Genomic DNA, 26,686 nt, shown 5'->3' with positions numbered 1-26,686 from the left:
GTACGTTTCGTGTCGTGTTTCGTGTGATTTTAAATTGAATAATAAAAATAAAGATAAATAGAATATATATTTAAATATTAACTTTTTATTAGTCGATTCTTAAGTCATTAAGTCATAAAGACTCAAGTGCAGTCAAGTCTTATGAAATTTAAATTTGAATCTATTTTATATTTATTTCCTATAAATATTATATGTAAGATATTATTGTAAGATGTATGTATTCATATAATTTTGATATATTTATTTAAATGTTTATTTATTTCGTATACTTTCATTTCGTGTCGAGTACCCAAGTGTAAACCCAAAACCGACACTAAATTCATCCGTGTACTTTCGTGTTCGTGTACCAAAAATGTCAATCCAAACCGATTATTTTCGTGTCGTTTTCGTGTCGTGTACGAAATTGTCGGCTCTAGTCGGATGGGGCTGAACTGCTAGATATTTTTAAAATAATTTTAATATAATTTTTTTAACTTTTTTATAATTATATTATTTTTAAAATAAATTTAGATAAAATAAATTTATCCAAAAATTAATTGAATATTTATTAAAAATTACCGTAAATTTGCGCCTTTATCGGGTCGAGTTTTTGTCCCGATCGAATCCGGGTTTTCAGTAGATTTTTGTGAAAAATATGTTGCTCGTCGATGCCGGATGCTTGGATTCTACGAAGCCAAACATTTTTCGTTTTAGATTTTTATACGTTGGTGTAACATTTAGGGCCTTTTTGAGATTTTTTTACAAAATATAACTTATTACTTAAAGTTGAAAAGTGTATGTAATTTATTACTTTTACGTTATTTTTGGATAATTTTATTTATAAATTTGTTAAGTTTTTTATGTATTTGATGAGTCATAATATATAAGTTATTTAGGTGTTTGGATAATTTTACTTATAAAATTGTTAAGTTTTCTATGTATTTGATAAATCATAATTTATAACTTATATTTTTTAAAATAAAATTGTTAATATAAAAATTTAATTACATGATTATAAGATTAAAAAGGACAAAATCTAAAAACAATAATTTTGAAATATTAACTGGTAAAAAAATAATAAAGATAACAACAGATATGAATAAAAACTATCTTGATTGAATATTGGTAGTCAAATAGACCAAATTTTGACCGTTAATAAAAACTCATTCTTTAATTATTTTGAAAAACTAAAAAGATCGATTAAAGTAGATTAAACATACTTTCTTCTAATATATTTTTTATAAATATTTTCAATAATATAATATGTGAAATTTTTAGTCAAATTTGAGTCAATTTAATCATCAAAAATTAACCAGGACAAATAAATTGAGATGGAGCAAATATTAATTTCAATATTCAAGAAAGAAGGAAGAACCGTAATAAGAAAACCGGAAAGTTAACTAGTCTTACTTTCTCATTTTGGCCCAAAATGACTAGGATACTAGCTTTTTCATTTTTTGCCAAATAGGCTTCAAAACACTGAATGAGATGTTAGGCCATATAAGTGGGAAATGTAAATACCCAAACATGCACTTACTAATTATCAAAAAGACTATATTATAGGAGTAGTGCTATAGGTATCAAATTAGTTATAAAAATTTGATCTTAAATAATGTGATATCGGTGATTTGATAATTTTAAATACTTTTGTTGATGAAATTTATGTAAATACATGGTGCATTATTATTGATTGATTTATACTTTATAGTCAATTATATCCCAAATTTGAAATCCATTTTGGATAGCAATTAAATTATTCATATTATACAGTCTGAATTTATAAGTATGAAAGTATGATAGTATTATATTAAATATAATTTTTAATTAATTAACAACCGTTTATGGATATAAAACTAGTTTTAGTTATAGGGGCAATCGAAATGATGCTACACACAATCACGCTTCTTTGAGTTGAGTCTGTTTGAAAGTAAATTTACCAAAATCTCCTAAAATTTAAGTTGATTTTAAAAAAAAATAGATGCACCGGTAGATTTCTTAAAACCATCATATTTTTTAAAATCTAATTTGAATATCGACAATATATATTATTTTTAAAAATAAAATTGTTATCACCAATTTTGAAAGACTAATAATTTTTTTTTGTTAAATATACCCTATTAAGTGCACTTGAATTTGAAAATTTTAAAGCCTCAATAGTATATAGTTACCTAAATCTGAGTTTTGGGAAAAAATATAATTTTGGCGAAAAATATTTTTTTCCTTTTTTTATGAACTGAAATCTAAAAATTATACAAGTATCTCAACTTTCGATTTTTTAATATATCATTTTTTCTGGATGGCCCCTGATTCAGAAAAAGTTTTTATACTAAACAATATCATAATTGAAATTGTTATCGTGAGTGTGCTAACTTGTCACCATAAACAATTTAAACCTAAAATGGGCCCGAGACCTGTACAGATAAGTAAAAAACAATGATTATCACCCTACCCATTTTAAAACAAATCAAATATAGTAGTTTTTTTAAATGGTCAGATTTTAATATTATTTAAAATTGAAATAAATATACCACAATTTAATGAATTTTAAAATTTAAATTGAAAACACCCAACTTGAAAATAAATTTTAAACTTTTTGTTAAATATATTCGACTGAATATATCTAGATTTTCTAAAATTCTTAAAAGATTAAATCCCATATAATCACCTAAATATGGATTTTAGTAATATATATACTTTTGGCAAAACAGGTTGTATTTTATTTGAATTGAAATTTGGATGTTATAAAAGTATCTTTGCTTTTTGTTCTGGTCTGAAATATGGTTTTTATTTTTTCTTTTTTTGGGCAACAAGCTACGTCAACAAACCTATTAAAATCACAAAACCTAATCGTCAAAACACGTGTTCAATCGATCCCGCCGTCATTGCATTCCTATTCATGACTTTCTATACTATTCTCATAAATTTAACTATATCAGTAATCAAACATTCAAATATATCAAAAGTAAACTGTATAAAATTGTGTTGATTATCCTTCAAGTATGATCATACTTGTTAAAATTTTCTTCAACTGCCTTAGTTACCGTCTGACCAACTATAAACACCTATTACAAAAACGGCTAAGTGGGGAAACTCATTTGAGATCAATACATATATGTTTTTCTCTATTTAAGCTGTTTACCAAAATATCAACAGGTCTAAGAGTCAATCTAACTTTTCCTGAAATAGAAGAAAGTTCACTGATGGCTCTTTTCGCAGCTAGAATCAGAGGCGGCGCCATGTGGGGGAATTGAAATGCACGTGCCCCCAGCTTTTTTAAAAATAATATTTTTTTTGCATATGATACACAAATTTGATAATATCAATACATAATATACCAGTATGCGCCCCCAATATTTTCAGTTCTATTTGTTTAGTTATATTCGGTTACCAAAACTAAAAGGAACAAAATTTTTCCAGCTATATAAAATTTTTATTGCGTGCCCCTTTGTGTATTACATGCTGACTTCGCCGTTCGCAGTAATTTCTGTTTTTCAAAAAATATCATACAACACATATATGATCATATCATGACGATACTTAAAATATGATTATTTTTTATTGTTAATAACATATTCTCTCTAAATATATACAGTATAAATGATAATGTGGACCTTTTCAAAATAAATGTATCGTAAATCTGTAGGGAATCATTTATTTGGATGAAATATGTTTCCCAAATTTGAAATAAGATTTTATACCATGAGCGGGCTTAATACTTAACTAGTCACGAACCATGTGTAAAACCAACATGGGCCTGAAACATATACAGATTGAATTGGACCCTAGCCCAAACGTCCAAATGTCTACGTTCACGTGCGCATAAATTCAACTATTTTGAATGCTTGAATTATAAATTTCCCCCTCTTATCCACCAAACCCAATTTGAAACGCAGAGAGGTGTTTGTCGAAATGCCGCAACGAAATTCCAAGAAGCAAGACCAAACCGCCACCGTTTTAAGACGCTCCCCGAGGTTTCTTGGCAACAATACAATGATTCAAGCCGAACCCACCTCCGTTTTAAGAAGATCTTCGAGGCTTCTTGCGAAAAAAACTCAAAACGAATCGGAGGACCCGAAAACCCCAATTCTTGGACGAAAGGGAACAATGGGATCTTTCTTTGAAGCTAGTTCTTGTGTCTCAACCCCGAAGGAGTGTGTGAAAGCATCGCAATTGGGGAATTCTGGAGCTGGGAATGTGTTGAAAGAATCGAAAATTGCGAAAGAGGGGTGTGAGAAGGAGAATGGGGGTTTTGAAAGATCTGAGAAATTGGAGGCTGGTGGTGATGGTTCGAGCTTTTTACGAAGATCTTCGAGGTTGTCTGGTAAAGAAAATGTCAGTTCACGGTTGAATTTCGATGAGTTGAGGAGAGAGGGCAAGGATACGAGGGGTAAGAAGATAAAGGTGAGAGCTAATTTGTTCGGGAAAGGGGGGCTGTCTAATCGACTAAGTGCAGATGTGGTGATTGGTTTAGCTGCAGGTGAGACGAAGAAGACAGGCAATTCAGACCCGGGAAATGCTCGAAAAGTTGGTAAGAAGTGTACCGGGATTGGAATTGATGGAGCTGAGAAGGATTCGGAAGCTGAGGTTTTGGAAAACGGTGGGTCTTTGAGTGTTGAAAGGGTTTCTAAATCAGGTTTAGGGTTATCTGACCAAGAAACAGTGGGGGCTACTAGTAAAGCTCCCGTGAAGGCCCGAGCGGAAAGAGTGGCAAGGGCTGTTGTGGAAAAACAGAAGAGCATTGGAGTTAAGAGGAAAAGGAATCAAGTTGAAGATGGCTGTGAAAATCAGGGAACAGCTTCTGGGTGGACTAAGGAGCAAAATGAAGCATTGCAGAAAGCTTATTATGCTGCCAACCCCACTCCTCACTTTTGGAAGAAAGTTGCTAAAATGGTAATTCTTATTCTTTGGCTCCGTATACATGTATTGTGCTGGCTCGTTATATATTTATTGTGCATTCCATTTTCAGACCGCATAGTCTTTGTTTTGTCTGGCATGTACGTTATCCATCACTGTATAAGCTGCAAACCGTAAGTATGTTTCATGAAACTAAAGTCTATCTGAAATGCACCAAGCTTGTGATGCATAATATTTCTAATCTGACATTTTATCAACCGTGCAAACTTTTTTCTGCCAAGTTTAGCAAGAAAAACTAACAATTTACAAAACTAGATGTTCAGTAGTGTATAAATTTAAACTTATAATTTTATACAAAGGGGTTGATAAAATCAAAGATCAATGGAACTTTTGGTCATTGATATTCAAGCTGAAAAGGGTAGTACTCGTGTTCTTGTAAATCGGATTGTTTTTCATTCTAGGTAACCCTTGTTGCAATCACTGTTAGTCTGTGACTCTAATAGATCAATAAAGGTAAATTCAAAGCAATGTCCTTCGCACTTTGAGTTTCTTTCATCTGCAAACATTATGAACCATTACGTAGGAGTGTATAACCAGCGGTGGACCTGCCCATTGGTAAGGATAGGTCTGTGCCCTCCCTAAAAACATTTCGAGCTGTCATAAACACCTGTTTTAAAGGAAATAGATGAAGGGGAATGAAGGATAACCTAGGACAAAGTTTTTTGTGTTTATTAAATTTACATTATTTGATTTTGAGCTTTCATAAAGTAACTTCAAGTATGATTCCGGAAGTGGAGAATTGAGGCTAATGTAGGCACACCAAACTATTTTTTAAATGGAATGGAACCTCACTAAATAAGTAGATTTAATGTTGCTTTCTGCTAAATATTAAATATGCCTCATTAAAGTAAAATGATCTTTTTTAGCAAACAAAAGTGTATTGATCCAGTTGAGATGTCATCATCGCCACAAACCTTTTTTGGGTGCTTGAAGTGAATTTCTTGTCTATTTCTTTATAGATTCATTTATTCGTTTTGTTTTAGAGGTAATTTTGGCCCCCATGTCCAGCAAAAGAAAAAAAAAGAGAGTGTTGGACTATAGTGTAGTTTTCAATATTTGCAACTATGTGCGCAATGCGCGTGTTTTTTTTTCAAAGATTAACTTGTTCTGTCCATAAACGATTTAATTTCTCAATTGGGTAGTTTCGCTTTCTATTTCTTCTAATAGTGAGGGTATTATTGTTTATAGTTTCCAAGCAATATCTGTTGCAGGATTCCCCCACCCCTCCCTGGTATCCAATTCTTCGTGTGTGATATCCTCACAATTATGCACCTTTGTTATTTTATTTTGTAAGACCAAAGGGCAAAGTCATTTTTTACAGGGCAAAGTTTTTTTAGTTTTTTATTTGAAATCTGGATTTGTCAGAATACAGATTGTTCCCGTCTGTTGCATTCGCCAATTTTTATTTAAGTTAGTTCACAATTTAAATGTGCCAACATATGACCTCATAGTAGGCTATAAATTATGATTGTCTTCAATAAATGGAACATTTTAGTTCTCTGCATTTTTACCCTTCTACCTATTAAGTTCTTACAAACTTTCTTGTAGGTGCCTGGTAAATCTGCACAAGATTGTTTTAATAGAATACATGCTGACCATCTGACTCCCCGTCAAGCTCAACCTCGTTCAAGAGCAAGATTACCTAAGTCGTCACCCCTTGCATACTCTGCTTCAAAGTTGCTTGATTCAATAAGACCGAAGAATAAAAGGACTGGATACACTAAACGAAAGAGTCACCTTGTGAAGAAAACTACGAGACAGTTACTGCAAAAGCAGTGTCAGGTTAACAGAGATCAAAATGCAGACATATTCTCTTTACTTGAGCCCGAAGCAAGTCCATCTTTCAATGCTTTACGGCAGGGGGTAAACTACTCTACCCCAAAACAGGGGGACTCTAAACTCCTTAGAAGATGCCAAGAGCCATCTTCTTCAGCCCGCAGAATGCAGTGTTCACGATTTAATAGCTTGAATGGGACCAGTCTTGAAAGTCCGCCAGTTCTAAAGCCGATTAAGAACAAAGCAGCGCATGAAAAATATATTGACCAGCTACATGCTAGGGAAGCAAAGAGAAAGGCAGCGGCCGCAAAGGTTGCAAAATCCAGTCTGAAGCTTCTAGATGGAAAGGAGTGCCGTGTTCAGAAAAATGCTGTCGAATCTGCAAAAAACGCATTGCTGCTTGATGCAAGAGATGCTATAAAAGAGTTCCAACATGTGCAGGCCAATGACTTGAGCAGCTTTCCTGATGATGATGATGATGTTCTCTACAGCGATGAGGATATAAATGAAGATGAATAGACTATCACTCTTTCTTTGAAAATTGATAGTGAGTGCCTGAGAGTTAGTCAAATAAGTAGCCTTAGTTCACAGTTGAAACGACATCTGTTTGTATTCAGTTTTACAGTTAGGGGATGGATATAAGCATCAGGAAAGTTGGACATCTGGATTTTTTTTGCTAAATGACATATGGAATGTTGAACTTAATGTCTAGGCTGTTTCTTCACCCCATCCCCACAAATATAAATAAAAAATCAAAAAACCCTTAATACATTTAACTTTGGCTCTGATCAGTTTTCAGTATGGATACATGGCTTTGTTTGATTACCCAATCTATAATAGTCACTCTCGTCTGTGGGAAGAACTGTATTGATGTTATAAATGCTTCAAATTGACGTGAAGTCTGGGGAGTGGAGCTTTAAATTCATAGGGTTATCTGCTACATAGAAGGCACATATCTATATTCCACTTTATGATTTCTTTTAATACGCTATAAAACCTATATACTAAAATAAAATCCAATTGTGGTTTCTTTCAAGCAAGAAAAATCAATCTAAATGGTACAATATTTTGTGAACGCAATTCAAGCCTGTCATTGTTACTTTCTAGTTTCTCCTGACACTGATATAGCAACACTAGGAACTAGCTGTTCTTATGAATTAGCCAAAACACATAAAAAAGTTGTTGTTACTTGGTGCTTGTATTTGTTTCATAAACATATACTTTACATTGTTTGACCATCAAACTATTGAAGTTGACATTCTATGTTACAAACCAGCAAGTAGCCAAATGGGCGGGCTAGGTAGGCCGAGTGGGGGTTTCCAGGACGGGCTAGAATATGAAGGCACCAAACCGGGTGCATGCAAGTTGGCATAAATGACATGAATGAGTTTTGCGGAGATATCTGATATATTGTCATATGCTTCATATAATGTCATTTCAAATTAACTTTTCTATGTGGGACTTGTGTGTCTAGACCTCTATATATTGGATGATGGATTGAAGTTTCGTTCTGGTTGGAGTGGTAGATAATCGGACCACCCCCTAACTTAAAACCCTGGTACTTTGGTGCTTGTACTAAATATAACAGCTTGGATTTGCTCATTGATTATGACTTTGTTTTCATATATATGATTAAAGTTTTACATTGAATAGATGCATTATGTTTAATTATGTACTAGTATTAGATAGATGTTATGCCATATAATTTATTAACAGTGAGAATAGCAGTAGAAACAGTAAATTCATGTACAATTTGTATACAAAGGATTCAAAAGCTTTTTATATAAATAATGATCAATACTGTGTAGGAATTTTGGTAATAAGAAAACGCCAAAATGTCTACATCCCTTTCTACAAACATACTCTTTTGATTGAAGTGCTTTTAGGACTTATATAGCCATACAATAGCGACTCCTACTTTGTTTGCTTCAATTTAAAGGCTTAAAGCAAGCACAAAATATTCTGTCCCCTCGATTTCTCACATGTAAATGTAGTAATGTACTACTACATTTCAACAACATTCTCCAACTTCTGTTGCTCTGGGTGCCACATCTTATATTAAATCTTCAGCCAACCTAAATTATTCTTATTTATTAATAATAATATGACCCTTTTTCTTCAACTTGGAGACGGTACGTTATCCCTTTTTTTTTTATTAAGTTTACTATAACATTCTCCTTTGCCTTATGCTAAAAAAACACTCCAAATCACCGAAATAAGACTTTATTAAAACATATTAGCGCGTGAAACAACAGAAATAAGAAAACGATAACACCGTTACAGCTAATATGACAATAGATAACGACATCCCATTTGCTTCGGCTTCTCGAAAATATTTCCAGACATGTTTGTCATGTTGATGGTCGCGGATCTCTTCTAGAAACATCTTCCTCCGTAGCCTGCATTCCTGTATAACTCTTGTTTAATATCTTCACATCCTATAAACCTCCGGTTGTCCACCGCCTATGATATGATCATTTAGAACGGATTTAAGTAAATTTACTCATCTTGTGAATCCTTGTAACATGTAGCATATGTGCAAATTGCAATCAAGTAAAATGTTGCATAGTTTTTGAATTAATATACCTCTGAACAAGAAGCCTGCAATGAAAAATCACCAAAGCAACTAATAACACATTGTTGAATGTCGAGGCCTAATGCTTCCACAGTGTCCACTGTTGATAACAGTAATCCGGGCTTTGCTGCACAGCATATCTCAATCCTTGTACTTCCGTCCCTCCTTTCTACATCAAACTAATATGAAAATATGGTATTTTAGAGATGTTACTAACCTTAATTGATAATTATAGATTAAACAAATTGTCTATAACAATCACTTGCTAAGGATACCTTAGACGGGCTTTTGGGAATTGCTTCATATGTATTATCGTTAAAGGATCCCACTAAGTTCAGTTTATTGCCTTCTCCTTCTGTATCTAGCTCTTCTTGTAGCTTGTGGATCTTTTCCTGGAGATCCTTCACATAGTCTATGGTGTCTCCAACTATAGATGTTCTGTCCATCTTCTTGTTCAAACATTATTCTTTGTTAATCATTTAGAAAAATACAGAATTAATTCTAAGAAACACATGCACCCATACATATGGCTAGCCTTAGTCTACTCTTTAAGCAGTGTCATGTGGTGAACTTACACAGTACACTTTTACCAGGAAATGAGAGAGAGGGGGACAGAAAGAGAGGGAGGAAGAGAGATCACAGAGAGGGAGAGGGAGAGAGAGAGAGAGAGAGAGAGAGGGAGGGAGGGAGAGAGAGAGGGGGGGGGAGGGAGGGAGAGAGAGGGGGGGGGGGGGGGCGAGAGAGAGAGAGAGAGAGAGAGAGAGAGAGAGAGAGAGAGAGAGAGGGTAACCTTGCTAATTTTAGGAACAATTGATCTGAGCATGGAAAGCCGGTCATTTAGTCGCTTCCTTCGCCTTCTTTCTGCCATTAAATTCTTAGAGGGCTGCCCTTCAATCTTCGTAGATTTTCTCTTTCTGGCTTGATCAGATGATCCCACATTGAAAACCAGTACATTCTCTTCAGAAGCTTGATCCTTCTCATGATCCTTTGATGAGCTACCATTAGTCCTTTCCTGTACATTGTCGCGAAAATCATTTGAGAGAAATTCAGAAACTTGTCCATCCTCCACAGGTCTTGATTTAAATTCATGATCTTGTAGGACTGGAAATGGAGGTTGATCATTCTTGATCAAGTAGGATGAATCAATAACATCCTCTGGCCCTGGATAGCCATTAGTGAAAGGGCAGAACTCATTATAAGGAAATGCAAAGCTAGGAAAATCTATTTGGGATGAAGTGATGAGCTCTGAGAATGAAACATTTGATGTAGCCAAATCTAAGCTCTCATAGTTAAAAGATCCACAGCTCAAATAACTTGGAAAAAACTGTTGTTCATTCACTCCACTTAGAGGTGGTGCAGACAAGCAGTCTTCAAATAAAGCATTTTGACTACTTTCCATCTTTAGATCTCCTTCACTCTTACCAAACTTCATAGACTGAAGCTGAAGGCTAGACAACATTATGAATGTTCAAGGAAATATATTATAATATAAAAAAAGGGCTACTATCTCATACCTAATAGTACTAGCAATGTACTATGTAATATAATATAACCATAATAGAATGTTTTATTATGTTATTTTTGGGAAATATGAGCAAGAGCACATGATTGATCTGGAATCTACCTTTCTTTCTCTTAGTTTTCATTTTTTAGTACTATTCTTGTGCACCTAAGTCTTCAATCAGACAGTCTGAAGATATATTTGAACCCCATATCCTGGAAAGTTTTGACCCACAATATGTGTTAAACAGGTAAAGATGAAGCTAGCTCCAAAAGACCCTGTCATCTTGCCTACAGAAAAAGAGACTGTCAGATTCTTTGCATGAATAAATTATATTTCATGGCCACTCTTTTCTAAAAATCTCAATGTCCCAAGTTCTGAGCTCTTTTGGTTTTTATTCAAAGTTTGTATATACACTTATTTGATCATAAAAATAGATCTGTCCATTAGCTTTGGTTACTGTGACAATTAGATTCCATATTGCTCCTTCTTATGTGAGTGTTATTGTGGTATTATTGTTTTGTGTAGCTTGATGTCTTGTACTTCAAGATTTTTAGTACAGACTTTGTCCAACTTTCCTAGTCCTTTATACACTGAATTACTGAAGTGAAGCTTGTCTATGAACATTAAACACATATAGACATTACCCTTTGCTTGATACTTTTAGCATTTTTCGAATTGGTTTGTCTTTTTTTTTTTTTACTAGCCGAGGCTCTTACAACACTTTACCCTTGTAGTACTTTATAACATTTTTCGAGTTGGTTTGACTTTTTCTGTCTTTAATAGTCAAGGCTTTTGCGAATAAACTTTGTTCGTTGCGATAAGATAACAGAGAGTAAGATGTACACAGATTTCATACTTAATGTTGCATACTTTCAGTTTGTCTGGGTAATTGGGTTAACATGTGATTATATAGGTTTATTTTGTTAACCTGTGAGGGATCAAACATAATCATTTTACATAACCAAAACAATCTCTTACATTACACATGAAAAAACAATATAATTTCAGAAATCTCATTCAACCACGGATCTCAAGAATATGTCTCCAGAGGCCACGTTGGACAGGAATGGGGGACACCTGTCCAACTGTGAACTGAACTTCTCGATCTTTACAGGAGCCAGAGATGAAACTGTGAACTTTTGTCACAAATTGTAGCAAATTCATAGTAGTAGTATCCAGCTAAAGCTTAAATGTTAGGCATTATCAAGTTCTGTTTTTAACTAACATATCAACTATAAATAAAATTAGTTTTAAAACAGCTTCAATTAATTGTTATACAGTAATAAAGTTCAAATATGAAGTATTCACTGGCTTTTGCTATAGAAGATGTCTATATAATCCAAACTCACAGAGTCACAGTATGCACCATCATCATTTGTCTTTTTGATTGTAATTATATAGATTTGCATGGAGAAAATGTATGCATTTGATCTACAAAGTGCCAAGAAATAGTTACTAATGGAAAGGGGATTATAAACATGAACAAAAATTTAAAGTATGTGTTTACTACGAGATCGTCTTTTCGAATTATCACTTTTGAGCGGTGGCGGATCCAGAGCTAACTTATGTGGGGGCACTATATCCTTAATTGACTATATGATTAAGTGTCAGCTATCGAAATTCAAAGTTTTTATTTTGTCATTTTTATTAGATTTTTTGATTTTTTTAAATATTTAAGTGCTAAAAAGTAGTATTTCATGTATTTAATCTCCAATAAATGATCATATAAATAAAATTAGATATAACTTAGATTATGAAATATTTACCAACATTATAGGAGCACTTATCAATTTTAGTAGGGGCACTTCATAAAATATATATATTTACAATTTAAAATTTTAATAAAAAATTGCTAATTTTTTATTCTGTGGGGCAAGTGTTCGCACTGACCCCTACATGAATCCGTCCTTACTTTTGAGGGTATTTAAGATATATGATATGATTTTGATAACAATTTATATGTGAGATCCGTAAAAACAATTGTTCTGCAAATTTTCAACTATACATTGTTTTGTTGTGGAACAATGTTATTCATAGAATTCTTCCCCTAAAATGTGTTCTTAATAGAGTGCGCGAACCTTAGAATATAACTAGATATGAAAATCTAGAAAATAAAAAGTTGAAGCCAACTGCAGTAAAATTAAATGATCATCTTCAAATGTCTTGAACATAATCTTTTAAAAGGTTCTAAATTTTAGTCAAAAAAATACAGTAATAATTAAGTTGAGTAGGGTGGAACCAGGTGGTCCTCAGATATAAAACATTAGTTGTGGGTGTGAGAGCTTGTATTGTCATTTAACTGGTAAAAAAGGAAAAAGATTTGACAACTCAGGGTTATTGTCAATCTTTATCAGTCCACCCTGCTTCTGTTGATCACAGAACAGATTACAGAAGACCAAGGGAAAAGAGAAAGATGCAGCAAAGTGATGAGCCCCAGACAAACGGCTCAGTACAGAAAACCAAGTAGAATGCATGGTACAAGTTTTATAAAAGGATTGATAACTCATGGAAAATGTACTTAATATAGGCATCTAGTCAAAGGTACAAAACTTGTAATACCCACTAGTTATTGTTGAAAGCTGATCATCCCAGCTGTCTGCTGCCAAATACAAATGAACAAACCAAAGATTATTACTTCTTTCTTTAGAATTTAATTAGAATTATTGTTAGCCACTTACATAATGGAATATAAAAAATATGCAGGAACAAAGTTTAATTTGATTTACGCAACCCTGTCATCTTCCAAAGAAATTGATGAATGGTTAAGAATATACTTATTATCTTTAGTAAATTATTTGCAGCCTAAATATCACTCTTAAATTGTTCAATACATTACTTAATGTATATAGTTATTCTATCTGTAATATTACATTTAATCTGCATCTTAGACGACTTGAGAGTCGCGTAAAGCACCAAAGAGAACAGTAGTTACTTTGTAATTCTCAGATTCATGTAACTGCAGAAACAAAAATAAAAAGGACGTCATGAGAATATTTCCAGTCAAGTGTAGTACACGCTACTGCTAGTCTGCTGTACTACTATTACATATTCATCCAAAATAGTTATGGCTAATTACTAGAATTATATAATGCATAGAAACAAAAGAAGAAGTCTTGTCTTTTGACATTGTTGGTATGTTCTAATATTGTCGTTTTAGTTTCGTATCTTGTTTGTTAACCTTTTCTTGTATTCTCTTGAGTCAAGAGCGGCTATGGATCCGATATCAGAAATGGAGGAAAAGTTTGCGTCAATAACAATTGAAGAGGAAGATCCGGGGGGCTTGGTGCATGAGGGAGATGTTGCGGATTTTTCGGATGTGGATATGAGATGGTGCTTGGTTGGGAGGTTCTTGACAGAATCATCAATCGATTTCCATGCAATGCAGCACAAAATGGCTTCACTCTGGAAGCCTGGGCGAGGCCTATACTGGGGAAATAGATTTATTTTTCAGTTCTATCATGAAGTTGATATTAAGAGAGTGTTAGATGGGACTCCATGGACCTTTGGTAGATTCCATCTGATTCTGGAGAGGCTTAAGGAAGGAGATAATCCACGCACGATGAACTTGGATAATATTAGACTTTGGATACAACTGCATGGGATGACGGCTCGTTTCATGTCAGAAAGAGTGGTAAGGGACATTGGGAATTACATTGGGGTGTTCCTCGAGTCAGATGCTTATAATTTTGTGGGTGTGTGGCGTGAGTATCTGCGTATTCGAGTTAAGTTCCCGATCAATAAGCCACTGAAGCGTAGAATGAAGCTAAAGAAAACAAAACAATCATGGTGCTGGGTGAATTTTAAGTATGAGGCAATCCCCACATTCTGTTTTATATGTGGCATTATAGGACATAACGATAAGTTCTGTGAAAGATTGTTTGATACTCCGGCTGAGCAAATTGAAAAGCCATACGGGGCTTGGATGAAGGTTGAACACAGGAGGAAAACTCACACAATTGGGTCAAAATGGCTCAGGCAAGGTGGAGCTACGGTTCAGTCACCGACGACAGATAGCGGCAACAAGAATGGTAGCGAGAATAGTGGAGGTGATGAGATCAATCACGAAATTAGCGGAACAGGTTCTAACAGAAAAGAGCGGGATTCTGGGGATATCCCGGTTGTTAATGAGGGAAATAATTTTCAAAATAAAAGTCGTAATATTGATATTGCTGTAAGGGAGAATTCGGAGGCGAGTATTCAGGAGATAAATGGGGGCGAGGATTTTGTGTTAATGGACCCAAAGAGGCGTCGAACTGAGGAGCCCATATAGGAAAGGCCCATAACTGCAACATAATTGGAGAAACAAGACCGGATGGACGTTATTCTGGAAGGACATTGATCAAGTGACGCTGCGTAGTTACTCTAAGAATCATATTGATACTGAAGTGAGGGTGGAAGACATGTGCGTTTGGAGGTTAACGGGGTTTTATGGTGAACCTAATAGGTCTGACAGAAGGAAAACCTGGGACTTGCTGTGAAACTTAGCAAGAGACTCGAACCTTCCGTGGTGCGTTATAGGTGATTTAAACAATGTGATTTCGCAGGAAGATAAAAATAGGGGTGCTCCTTACCCTAGTTGGCTAGTTGAAGGGTTCAATGAGGTGTTGTTAGATACGGGTCTGAGGGATGTGGAGCTAACAGGAAGACAATATACCTGGAAGAGAGGGAGGGGTACGACTGATTGGATGGAAATAAGGATCGATAGAGATATTGTTTCGTTGGATTGGATAACATACTTTGATGGAGCGAAGCTGTATAATCTTGAAGACACGTCCTACTCATCGGACCATTGCCCAATTAATCTAGAGCCGAGGCCAGTTATAGGTAAGGTGTCGAAGAAGTCCTTTCGATTTGAAAACGCGTGGATATCAGAACCCATGTGTGCTCAAATTATTAAGGATAATTGGGAGGGTTATGTGCATATGGATCTTCAGGATAAATTCAGTATTTGTGGGGATAAGTTGGAAATCTGGGGGAAAGAAATAACTGGAAAATTTAGAGAACGTATAAAGGAGTGCAAGAATCAGTTAAATCAGTTACGTTACAAGAATGAAGAAGCATCTGTGAATATATTTAGATCTCTGAAAAAAGAATTGTTTAAAATCTTTGGCCAACATGAAGTATTTTGGCGGCAGAGATCTAAACAGCTTTGGCTCAAATTAGGGGATCAAAATACTCGCTATTTTCATGCTACGGCTAGTGCAAGAAAGAGAGCTAATAGTATTCAGAGACTGAAGGATGATAATGATGTTTGGGTAGGATGAGATCATGGGTTGTAGGAGATGCTGAGTTCATATTTTCAAGATTTATATTCAGCTGAGGATTCCGAGTGGGGGGAGGTGATAGAGAATGTTCCATGTACAATCACTGAGAGCTAGAATGAGGACCTCATTAGAGTGGTTTCAAGGGAAGAAGTGAAAAGAGCTCTATTTCAAATGTATCCAGACAAGTCCCCTGGTCCGGATGGCATGACGCCTGCATTCTTTCAAAAAAACTGGAACGTCGTTGGGCATGATTTGCACAAGGTCGTGTTAGAATTTTTTAGTAGAGGAGTGGGAATGGAGAAATTTAACAGGACAAATGTGGTATTGATCCCTAAGAAGAAAAACCCAATGAAAGTTACTGATCTGAGGCCAATTTCCCTCTGTAATGTAGTAAGCAAGGTGGTGACAAAATTCATGGCGAATCGGCTTAAAAACTTCCTGACAGAGATTATTGGTGATTCTCAAAGTGCTTTTGTGCCTGGAAGGTTAATTACAGATAATATAATGGTGTCTTTCGATATTATGCATTATATGAAGCGTAAACGGAGGGGAAGGGAGGGTTCTATGACATTAAAGCTAGACATGAGCAAGGCGTATGATAGGGTGGAATGAGGTTATTTAGAGGCCATTTTATTGAAGACGGGTTTTAATGAGTGGTGGGTGCAATTAGTTATGAAATGCGTTCGTTCAGTTTCATATGATTTCTCACATGGAGGGTACGAAATGAATACAATTTTTCCTGAGAGAGGTATTAGACAGGGCGACCCTATATCTCCATATCTTTTTATCATTTGCATAGAAGGTTTGTCGGCGATGCTAAGGAATTATGAAGAGCAAAAATTAATTCACGGTGTAAAGATCTGTAGGAATGCTCCAGTTGTCAGTCATATGCTGTTTGCGGATGATTGTTATGTGTACTGTAAGGCCAATTATGTCGAGGCTTGACATGTGTTGGAAGTTCTTGCGAAGTTTGAGAAAGCTTCAAGGAAACGGGTGAATGTTCAAAAATCTTTTGTGTTCTTCAGTAGTAATATCATCTCGTATAATAGAACATATATATGTAATGTTCTGCGCATGGGAGAGGCTGATGATCAGAGTACCTACCCGGGGTTGCGAAATTTTTTGGGTAGGAACAAATCGAGTATTTTGGGTTTTGTGAAGGAGAGGGTTCAGAAAAGAATTCATAACCGGGATGAAGCCATTATCTCGAAGGGTGGTAAGGAGATTTTAATAAAAATAGTGGTGCAAGATCTTCCCTCATTTGCTATGAGTGTATTCTTACTTCCGTTGGAGATTACTCGTGATTTAGAAAGGGGCATGAATAAGTTCTGGTGGCAAAGTTCTAATTCTCAGAAGCGAGGGATTCATTGGACGAGTTGGGATGAGTTGACAAAACATAAAGCTATGGGGGGCTTGAGTTTTAAAAATCTTAGAGACTATAATCTCAGTATGGTTGGTAAGCAAGCATGGCGTCTCCTTACTAATCCGGGTAGCCTGGTGAGTCACCTTTACAAAGCCAGATATTACCCAAGGGATGATTTTTTAAATGCGAAAGTGGGAGGGAATCCAAGTTTTATTTGGCGGAGTATTTGGGAATCGAAAGATCTTCTGAAGGCTAGCGCGAGGTGGAACGTTGGCTTGGGTAAGGATATTAATATTCTTCATCAACCGTGGCTGATAGATGTTGGTGATCCGTATATCTCATCCAATACACAGGGGCTGGAGGATGCTAAAGTGGAGTCTATAATGAATATGGACAACAAGTCTTGGGATGTAGAGTTAATATCTGATATGTTTAATGATAGAGATATGTTAGATATATTTGAGATGTCATGTCTAATATGATTTGTGTTTAGTTTTCAGAACTTAACAACATGACATATCAGGACTTACTGAAATTAGGACTTACTGGAAGTCAGAACTTAATATCAGAACTTAAGGTCATATCAGAACTTAAGTGCGGGAAGACTTTTAGATAAGGAATGCGGCTGATTTACAGGAGAGAAGATCTGGACTAAAACATAAGAAGATATGCATGGAAAGAGTTAGAGGACTAGAAGACTTGTAGAAGATATCTGATTGATATATTTTAGGAGACAAAATTATATTCCATATCAATTAGAATATATCTTATAACTGTGTACTATATAAACACAGCTTAGGGTTCACACTAAATGTGTTATCATTATCGAGAAGATTATACATTGTAACCTAGCAGCTCTTAGTGATATTTGTTCATCACTAAGAGAGAACAACAGTTCATATTGTAACAGAGTTTATTGAATATACTTGATCTTTATTACATACTTGTGTTAAATCGATTTGATTATATAAACACTATATTCAACCCCCTTCTACAGTGTTGTGTGACCTAACAAGTGGTATTAGAGCTTTTCTGTTAACACACATATAGTAAAGATCCAAACAATCATGTCTGAAGAAACACAAACCCCAACTAAGCCCACCAAAACTCAAGAAACTCAAAACACCCAAACCCAACGTCGATATGAGACTATTAGGGTTCTCATACTGAGACCTTCTGAGTATCCCATATGGAAAGTGAAGATGGCTATATTTTTGGAAGCTACAGATCCAGAATACCTTGACAGAATTAATGAAGGACCACATAAGCCTACCAAGCTCTCTGTTGTAGTTGCAGATCAACCAACAAAGACCATACCAAAGGAGAAAAGTGAGTACACAGCTGAAGACATCTCATCTATTGCCAAGGATGCAAGGGTAAGATATTTGCTGCATAGTGCCATTGATAATGTTATGTCAAATAGGGTAATTAATTGCAAGACTGCAAAGGAGATATGGGATGCTTTGGAGACAAGATGCCAGGGAACTGATGCAATCAAAAAGAACAGGAGGACTTTACTCACTCAAGAGTATGAGCACTTTGACTCAAAAGCTGACGAGTCATTAACTGATTTATATGACAGGTTTGTCAAACTCTTGAATGATCTGTCACTGGTGGACAAGGAATATGATCTTGAGATTCAAATCTAAAATTCCTTTTAGCTCTTCCTGAAAATTGGGACTTGAAGTCTACTACCATAAGAGACAACTATGACCTTACAGAAACTACTCTTGATGAAATTTATCGTATGCTCAAGACTTATGAACTTGAGATGGATCAAAGGAGCAAGAGGAGATGGATCAAAGGAGCAAGAGGAATGGAAGAAAGTCAAGGACAGTTGCTCTTAAAGCTGAGGAGGAATCTCCTAAAGTGGCTGCCTCAAAAAGGGGTAAAGGAAAGGCTCTCATCATAAATTCTGATCCAGAGTCATCATATTCTGATGATGATGATTCAGAAACTGGAAGTTTACCTGAAATGGATGATGATGCAGAGATGATGCAACTGTGTGCTCTTATGGTGAAGGGTATCACAAAGATAGCCTACAGGAAATTCGGAAAGGGCAAGAAGTTTTCCAAGAATGGTGGAAGTTCTGATAAGAAAGGATTCAGAAAGTCTGAAGGCAAAGGAAAGTCTAACAGAGGAGACAACTCAAATGTCAAATGCTACAATTGTGGTGAAAGAGGCCACATATCTCCTGACTGCAAGAAAGGAAAAAGTGACAAAGATAAGGCACTTGTCACAAAGAAGAAAAGCTGAACAGACACTTCAGATTCTGAAGATAAGGTGAACTATGCCTTGATGGCAAATACTGATAGCAGCCCTGAGACTGCTGAATTAAAGTACCTCAAACAACTTATTCTTTTCATACTGATGATATTACTGAGTTGAGATTATATCTTAAAACCATGTTCATTAGTTATAGAGATCAGACTTTAACATGTGAAAGATTAACATCTGAAAATCTTGCTTTTAAAAAGAGGAATAACTAGTTAAAAAAAGAGTTAGTTATGTTCCATCAAACTCAGAAAGAAAGAGATGATGCTTTGTATGTTAGAGATGAAGTGCTAAAATTGAATGAATCTCTAAAAACTGAGTTAGAAAAGGAAAGAGAAATTATCAGAACTTGGACTAACTCTGGCATAACAACTCACAATTTACTAAGTAGTGGAAACTGGAAAGAGGGCTTAGGTTATGGAGATGATAAAAGTGAGAAAGAGACTGTGCAAATTTAGCCAATTGTTGTTAAACAGACTGCTAAGCCAAAGGTAAATCCTGTTAAGTTTGTAGCAAAAATTGTAAAGTCTGATTCTGAAAAGATGAAAGAGTCTAGGACAGAAGTCAAAGAAAAGTCAACTTGTGACAAATTAAAATAGGATAAACCAACTGAAGTTAACATAGGCGTAATGACAAAGAAGCAGCTTAAGCATAAGCTGAAAGAAATTAGAAATGTGAACAAGGTAAAGGAAGCAAGGAAAAATAGGAATGGAAAGGAAGGTGTGAATAAAAGCAATAAGTATATGCCTGTTCCAAATACTCCTAGAAAGAAATGTTACAACTATGGAAACTCTAACCATCTTGCTTCTTTTTTGTAGGAAGAATAAGGATATAAACTCTTTACCTCCTAAATCAGGAGATAAGAGTCAGTCTGTTAGGTTTAAACCATAAAATCTTTGTTTTCATTGTGGTAGTTTATGGCATTCCATTTATACTTGTAAGGAATATCATAGTTTGTACTATGATTATTATCAAATAAAACCTTCTTTGAAGAAAGTTAGTATTATTCATTCTAGTGTAAAGTCTGATGCAAAGTCTGATATAAATTCTGATAAACAACATGTTAGCATAAACTCTGAAATCAAATCCGCTGCAAATGCTAATAAACTTAATAAGGCCAAAGGATCCAAGCAAGTCTGGGTCCTTAAAACTAACCAATAGTGGTCTTTGTGATTGCAGGGCAGCAGGAAAAATATCCTAGTTCTGGACAGTGGATGTTCAGGACATATGACTGGAAATAAAGCCCTGCTATTAGACTTTATGGAGAAAGCTGGCCCAGGAGTTTCTTATAGAGATGGCAACATGGGAAAAACTCTGGGATATGGCAATATCAATCTTGGGAATGTCATCATTGAATCAGTAGCTCTTGTCTCAGGACTTAAACACAATCTGCTAAGTGTGAGTCAAATCTGTGACAGAGGTTATCATGTGGATTTCTTTGAAGAACACTGTGAAGTTGTAAGCAATTCTACAGGCAAAGTGGTTCTGAAAGGTTACAGGCATGGTAACATTTATGAAGCCAGACTTTCAACAAGTTTTGATGGTTCTGCAATCTGTCTGTTGAGTAGAGCATCAATTGAAGAAAGCTGGAATTGACACAAGAAACTCTCTCATTTAAATTTCAACAATATAAATAAGCTTGTAAAGAAAGATCTTGTGAGAGGACTGCCAAAATCAGTATTTGCTCCTGATGGCCTTTGTGATTCATGTCAAAAGGCAAAACAAAGAAAATATTCATTCAAGAGCAAAACTGAATCATCAATTCTTGAGCCTTATCACTTACTGCATGTTGATCTATTTGGTCCAGTCAATGTCATGTCAATTGTAAAGAAGAAATATGATATGGTTATAGTGGATGAGTTCACAAGATACACTTGGGTGTATTTCTTGCACAAGAAGAATGAAACTGCATCTACTCTAACTGATCATGTCAAACAACTGGATAAATTGGTCAAAGATTCTGTTAAAATCATAAGAAGTGATAATGGCACTGAGTTCAAGAATTCAATCATGGAAGAGTTCTGCAAAAAGCATGGAATCAAGCAGGAATTTTCTGCACCTGGAACTCCACAGCAAAATGGAGTTGTAGAAAGAAAGAACATGACTCTCATTGAAGCTGCAAGAACTATGCTTGATGAAGCAAAGCTGCCAACCTACTTTTGGGCTGAAACTGTGCAGACTGCTTGTTTTACACAGAATGCTACACTGATCAACAAACATGAAAAAACACCATATGAGATGGTGAAGAAAAAGAAGCCAAATCTGAAATACTTTCATGTATTTGGATGTAAGTGTTTTGTTCTTAAGACTCATCCTGAACAGCTGTCAAAATTTGATCTAAAAGCTGATGAAGGAATTTTTGTTGGATATCCACTTTCCACAAAAGCCTTCAGAGTGTACAATTTAAGAACAAGGGTTGTCATGGAATCTATCAATGTGTCTTTTGATGATAAGAAGATTACCGGACTTGAAGATTTCAATGATCATGATCAGCTGAGATTTGAAAATGAAGATTTAAATTCCGATTCTGCAAATTCTGATGACCTAAATCCTGATCCTGTAAGTTCTGAAGGGTTAGATTCTGATGTCATTGAAACTGTGGTAATTACTCCAAGGGAAAATGTACCTGTTCAGGGGGAGCAAACTGAAGATCCTACCACAACTCAAGACTCTCAAGAAGCATCATAATCTGTCACTGGCTCTTCAAGTTCTGATTCATCAAGTTCTGATGAGCCAAATGCTGATAATTCTGGAAACTCTGATTCTTCAAATCCTAAAGGATACAACTCAAATTCTGAAGTCTCAGAGAGCATAACTACAGGGGGAGAATCAGAAGATGCTGATGGAGACAACATAGATCATGGGGGAGGATCCAGTTCTAGAGATCAACTTCCATCTGCAAGGAAGTGGACTAAAGCACATACACCTGACTTAATAATTGGAGATCTTGAAGCAGGTGTCAGAACTAGAACTGCAACATCAAATGAATGTCTCTATCATTCCTTTCTATCTCATGCTGAACCAAAGAAAGTGGATGAAGCTCTTCAAGATGCTGATTGGGTGCAAGCAATGCAGGAAGATTTAAATGAATTTGAAAGAAATAAAGTCTGGACCTTAGTGCCAAGACCAGAGAGAACAACAGTTCATATTGTAACAGAGTTTATTACTAAGTCACAAACTAGATTCTTGCTTCTTATCTGTCAAATTCTGATGTCAGTAAATCTTAAGAATGAACCACATGCTTGATAAGCCTCACTTATCTAAAGAAAAGAAAAGAAAAGAAAATTAAAGTCAGGTACTTCTTTGAGATCTAGAGTAAATATGTGGAAGGGAGACCCAAGTGCATTGTTGGTATTAAGTTATATGCATTAGAAAAGCAAATAAATTATTCTGGGTGACTTTTCACATTCTCTGATTACTAGAGAAATACTCTGATAATAGCATAAATTCGGATAGCAGTTGTGACTCACTTACACTAAGAAGCCATTGTAAAAAGGAATTTCGAAAGATGCATAAAATCAGCACAAACAGTTGAGGTGGACTCTTGCATAAATTTGTTCTATAGTAGACTTCATTATTAATGAAAGATTTTAAGCACTTTTCTTAGTTATGCCTTATTTCTAAGATGTACTGAGTTTATCAGACTTTAATCTTTATCTGATATTTTGCTAATGCACACACTATCACTCCATATGAATGATTAAAATTACTGTGGTGATTAAGTTGTTTTAGATAAACAGTTAAATGTTACATGCATAAATTCTGAGGACAAGTTCTGATGATTAAACTCTAAAGAATGAAGTCAGTATTTGTATGAAGAATCACAGTAACAGACATTCAATTTTTGAGTACAAAAGCCATGTTCTGATGACTATTAAAATCTGATAATAGTCAAGTTCTAATATTAAATTATGATGGAAACTTGATGCTTACGTGGCATTAGTTATTTACTTGACTTATTTTTGGTAAATACTGTAACGGTCATATTTTATCAAAATATAATTAGGTGAGATAAAAATAGTCATAATCATTTAGTAAGTGGGAAACGTATTTTCCTTGAAACACTGCATGTGCACATTTATTACTGCTTAATACCCGTGCCCACTAATAATGTTTTGACTAATGATATGATGCCAGGTGTCTAAAGTCTGTTCTGTTTCAATCATAACAGTTGTCACAAAGAGAGTATATATATGGGAGTTAAAATATTTTATAATCTTTTACCTACTTTTCTTTCTCTAATCTCTCTTATTCTCTCTCTCTCTCTCTCTAATATTCTCTGAAGCTTTTTCTTACAGGACTTTTATCAAACACCTTGTGCACACTATATTTTCTCACTTATTTCTTACAGAAATGGCACCAAAAGACATCATTTTCAATGGAGCTAAGTTTGTTCCTAACAACTACTCAGCTATTCTCTCTAAGGATGAAGCTCCATCAGAACTTCACTTCATCCAAGACTTTTTGTCTCGAAGTGAAATAGGTTATGCACTGACCCAACCAGACACACTCTCAGGAACTCAAGTGCTGGAGTTTTGGAGGAGTGGTGTGTATGATGATGGTGGAGAAAATGGGTCCCCTAGTATAATTTTCACAACATGGGAGGATGAACATGTGGTGACTGTGGCTATAGTTCGCCAAGCTCTACATCTACCAGAAAACTGCACTTATTCAACAGCTGAGGAGCCATCTCTTCAACAACTAATGGCCAATCTGGGATATGAAAAGACTTTGGCAAAGCTTGGACAGTTGAAGAGACCCCACATAAGGAGGGAATGGAGTTTCTTCTTTGACTGCATCACCAGAACTTTTGCAAACAAATGTTTATACTTTGATGCAAAACCTATCCTAAGTCAACAAATTGGGTATGCTCTGATTACTCAATCTCATTTTGATTATGCTACTGCTGTACTAGGATTCATAGGGATAGGATGACAGAAGATAGAAATATTGTATATTTTGCTAGATTCTGTCAACTTATTTACAGCTTTTGTAACTCTGATGTACCCCAACTAGCAAGTGAGTTAATTTTACCATTTAAACTTGCTAAAAGAGCTTTTACTGACTTATTATCTGCTTATAATATGAAAACTATTTTGAGACCCCTCCAAATTCCACAATCAGTCAAACAGTTTCTAGTAAACTCTGACCCAACCACATACACTACCAAATATCCTAATGTCCAACCAACCCAACCTCCATCAGCACCTCCAACCACTACACAACCAACCACCTCTCAACCTACCATCAGAACATACTTCCAACCAGCTCAATCCTCACAACAACAACCATCAGCACCTACCATCAGACCTTCATTTTCCAGGCCTAAGAGGGCAAAGTCCGTTCCTCAACCTCCACCAAAGAAAAGGAAGATGATTATAAGGGATGAGTCATATGATGAAGAAACACATGTTCATGCATCAGAACCTGTGACTGTTGAAGCTGAAAATGTGATTTTTCAGAAAGAAGTAGAAGCTGAAGGGTCAACCCATCAGATAAATGCTGAAGCTGAGGGTTCTGATACTTTGAAGAGAAAGAGAACGGTAAGTTCTGATGCTGCAAAGGCAACTCTTTCTCTATCAAAGAGATTAAAGAATATGAGAGCATGAAGGCACATGGATAAGCCTCAATCTAAGGATACTACTGAAGCTGAGGAAGGAGATCAGGAATCTCTGATCTCAAAGCCAATTGTGATTAAATCTTTGCCACCTCCTATTCAGGCTGAAGACACTCCTCAAGATACCGTGCTCACACCTCCTGTCTCTCCTATTCATGACAAAGCTACAGATAATGTTGAAGAACAAGCTGCAAGTTCTGAAATAGATATTCACAATCTGAATATACCAACTGTTCTTTATCTGGAAGCTTCAATAATAGCAGCTCAGGCATCTACAGTCAACTCTCCAATCTTAAATGCTGAGATACCAACAACACCAATTCTGGAGAAAAATTCTGATGATCAGAATTTAGATGAAGTTGTACCTGAATCTCCAGTTGCCTCACATACTCCAGTCTTATTAGAGGATAATGAGTCTTCTTCAAGTTCTGGAGATAGTGTTTCAATAGATACTCCAGCTCCTACTCTAGGAAAGGAGGCACTTATTGAACAGTTTGTCAAGCAAGCTGCTCCTATTCCTTGGGAAGATACTCATAGAGGTGTGGAGTGGACCAAGAAGTGGAATGAATAAGATTTTATTCCAAGCTCCAAAGTACTGACAGACCATATTGGATAAGCTGATGAGTTGCTCACAAATTCTGATTTAAAGACACAACTCAAAGTCACAGCTCTGTCTACCAAAAATCTTCAAGGTCTGCACTCTCAAACTCATGAAAAAGTTGACCAACTTCTTGAAAGGGCTAATAAGCTGGACATGGTGATGAAGCTAGACAAGAACAGGTTTATCAGACCTATTTCTGAGAAAGTTGAAGCCATTGAGAAGATTCAAGAGAAGCAACATGCCCAAATTTATGAGGTTCTACAGAATCAAGCTTCTCAAAAAGCTCAGTTGGATGAAATCCAATCTTCAGTTGAACTTCTTCTCTCTCTCTCTCTCTCTCCTACTACCTGATGATGCCAAAAAGAGGGAGAAGATAGTTAAGTCCAAATGCTCTAATGATCAAGTACTGAAGAAGAAAGATGATGAAGCTGATGACCAGGAAAACCCTAGCAAGGGTAGAGGTTAAGTTCAAGGTAAAGGGCAAAGCAGCAAGGTTTCTTCTAGGAAACTAATTACTGATGCATGCAAATCTTCTATTCAAAAGAAGCCAAGTTCTGAAGCTGCTCAAAATCAAAATCTGATAGCAAGTGCTCAAACTCAAAATCTGATATCAAGTTCTGATGACAAAGCCTGATGTTCTGATCCAAGGTGGAAGTCAAGACTCTTAGAAGTTTCTGCAAACTTTGAAGCTCAAGGGAAAGCAGACATCTGTCTACTACAAAGATCCTAAGATTCAGACACTTGATGAAGAGATTTCTAGAAGATTATTTCTGAAGCATAATCCTGGAATGGATTTATAAAATCTCAAGGAGGAAGAAG

At 35.5% G+C, this 26,686-nt stretch overlaps 2 protein-coding genes across 2 annotated transcripts; one reads left to right on the top strand and one right to left on the bottom strand.

The window, feature by feature from the left end:
* The first annotated feature begins 3,814 nt into the window (after positions 1–3,814).
* LOC141723404 (uncharacterized) lies at positions 3,815–7,440 on the top strand. The gene is made up of 2 exons (XM_074525191.1): positions 3,815–4,869; positions 6,442–7,440. Exons 1-2 carry the CDS (start codon positions 3,889–3,891, stop codon positions 7,186–7,188), a joined length of 1,728 nt encoding a protein of 575 aa, XP_074381292.1. The 5' UTR covers positions 3,815–3,888; the 3' UTR covers positions 7,189–7,440.
* Positions 7,441–8,884: 1,444 nt separating this feature from the next.
* On the bottom strand, positions 8,885–10,718 carry LOC141661398 (transcription factor bHLH61-like). The gene is made up of 4 exons (XM_074468400.1): positions 10,035–10,718; positions 9,520–9,690; positions 9,256–9,423; positions 8,885–9,132 (listed from the first exon to the last, which is right to left on the bottom strand). Exons 1-4 carry the CDS (start codon positions 10,701–10,703, stop codon positions 9,046–9,048), a joined length of 1,095 nt encoding a protein of 364 aa, XP_074324501.1. The 5' UTR covers positions 10,704–10,718; the 3' UTR covers positions 8,885–9,045.
* Between the last annotated feature and the right edge of the window lie 15,968 nt (positions 10,719–26,686).

The sequence above is a fragment of the Apium graveolens genome, chromosome 5, assembly GCF_009905375.1.
Source record: "Apium graveolens cultivar Ventura chromosome 5, ASM990537v1, whole genome shotgun sequence".
NCBI lineage: Eukaryota > Viridiplantae > Streptophyta > Magnoliopsida > Apiales > Apiaceae > Apium > Apium graveolens.
This window is presented reverse-complemented; position numbering and strand designations above follow the sequence as displayed.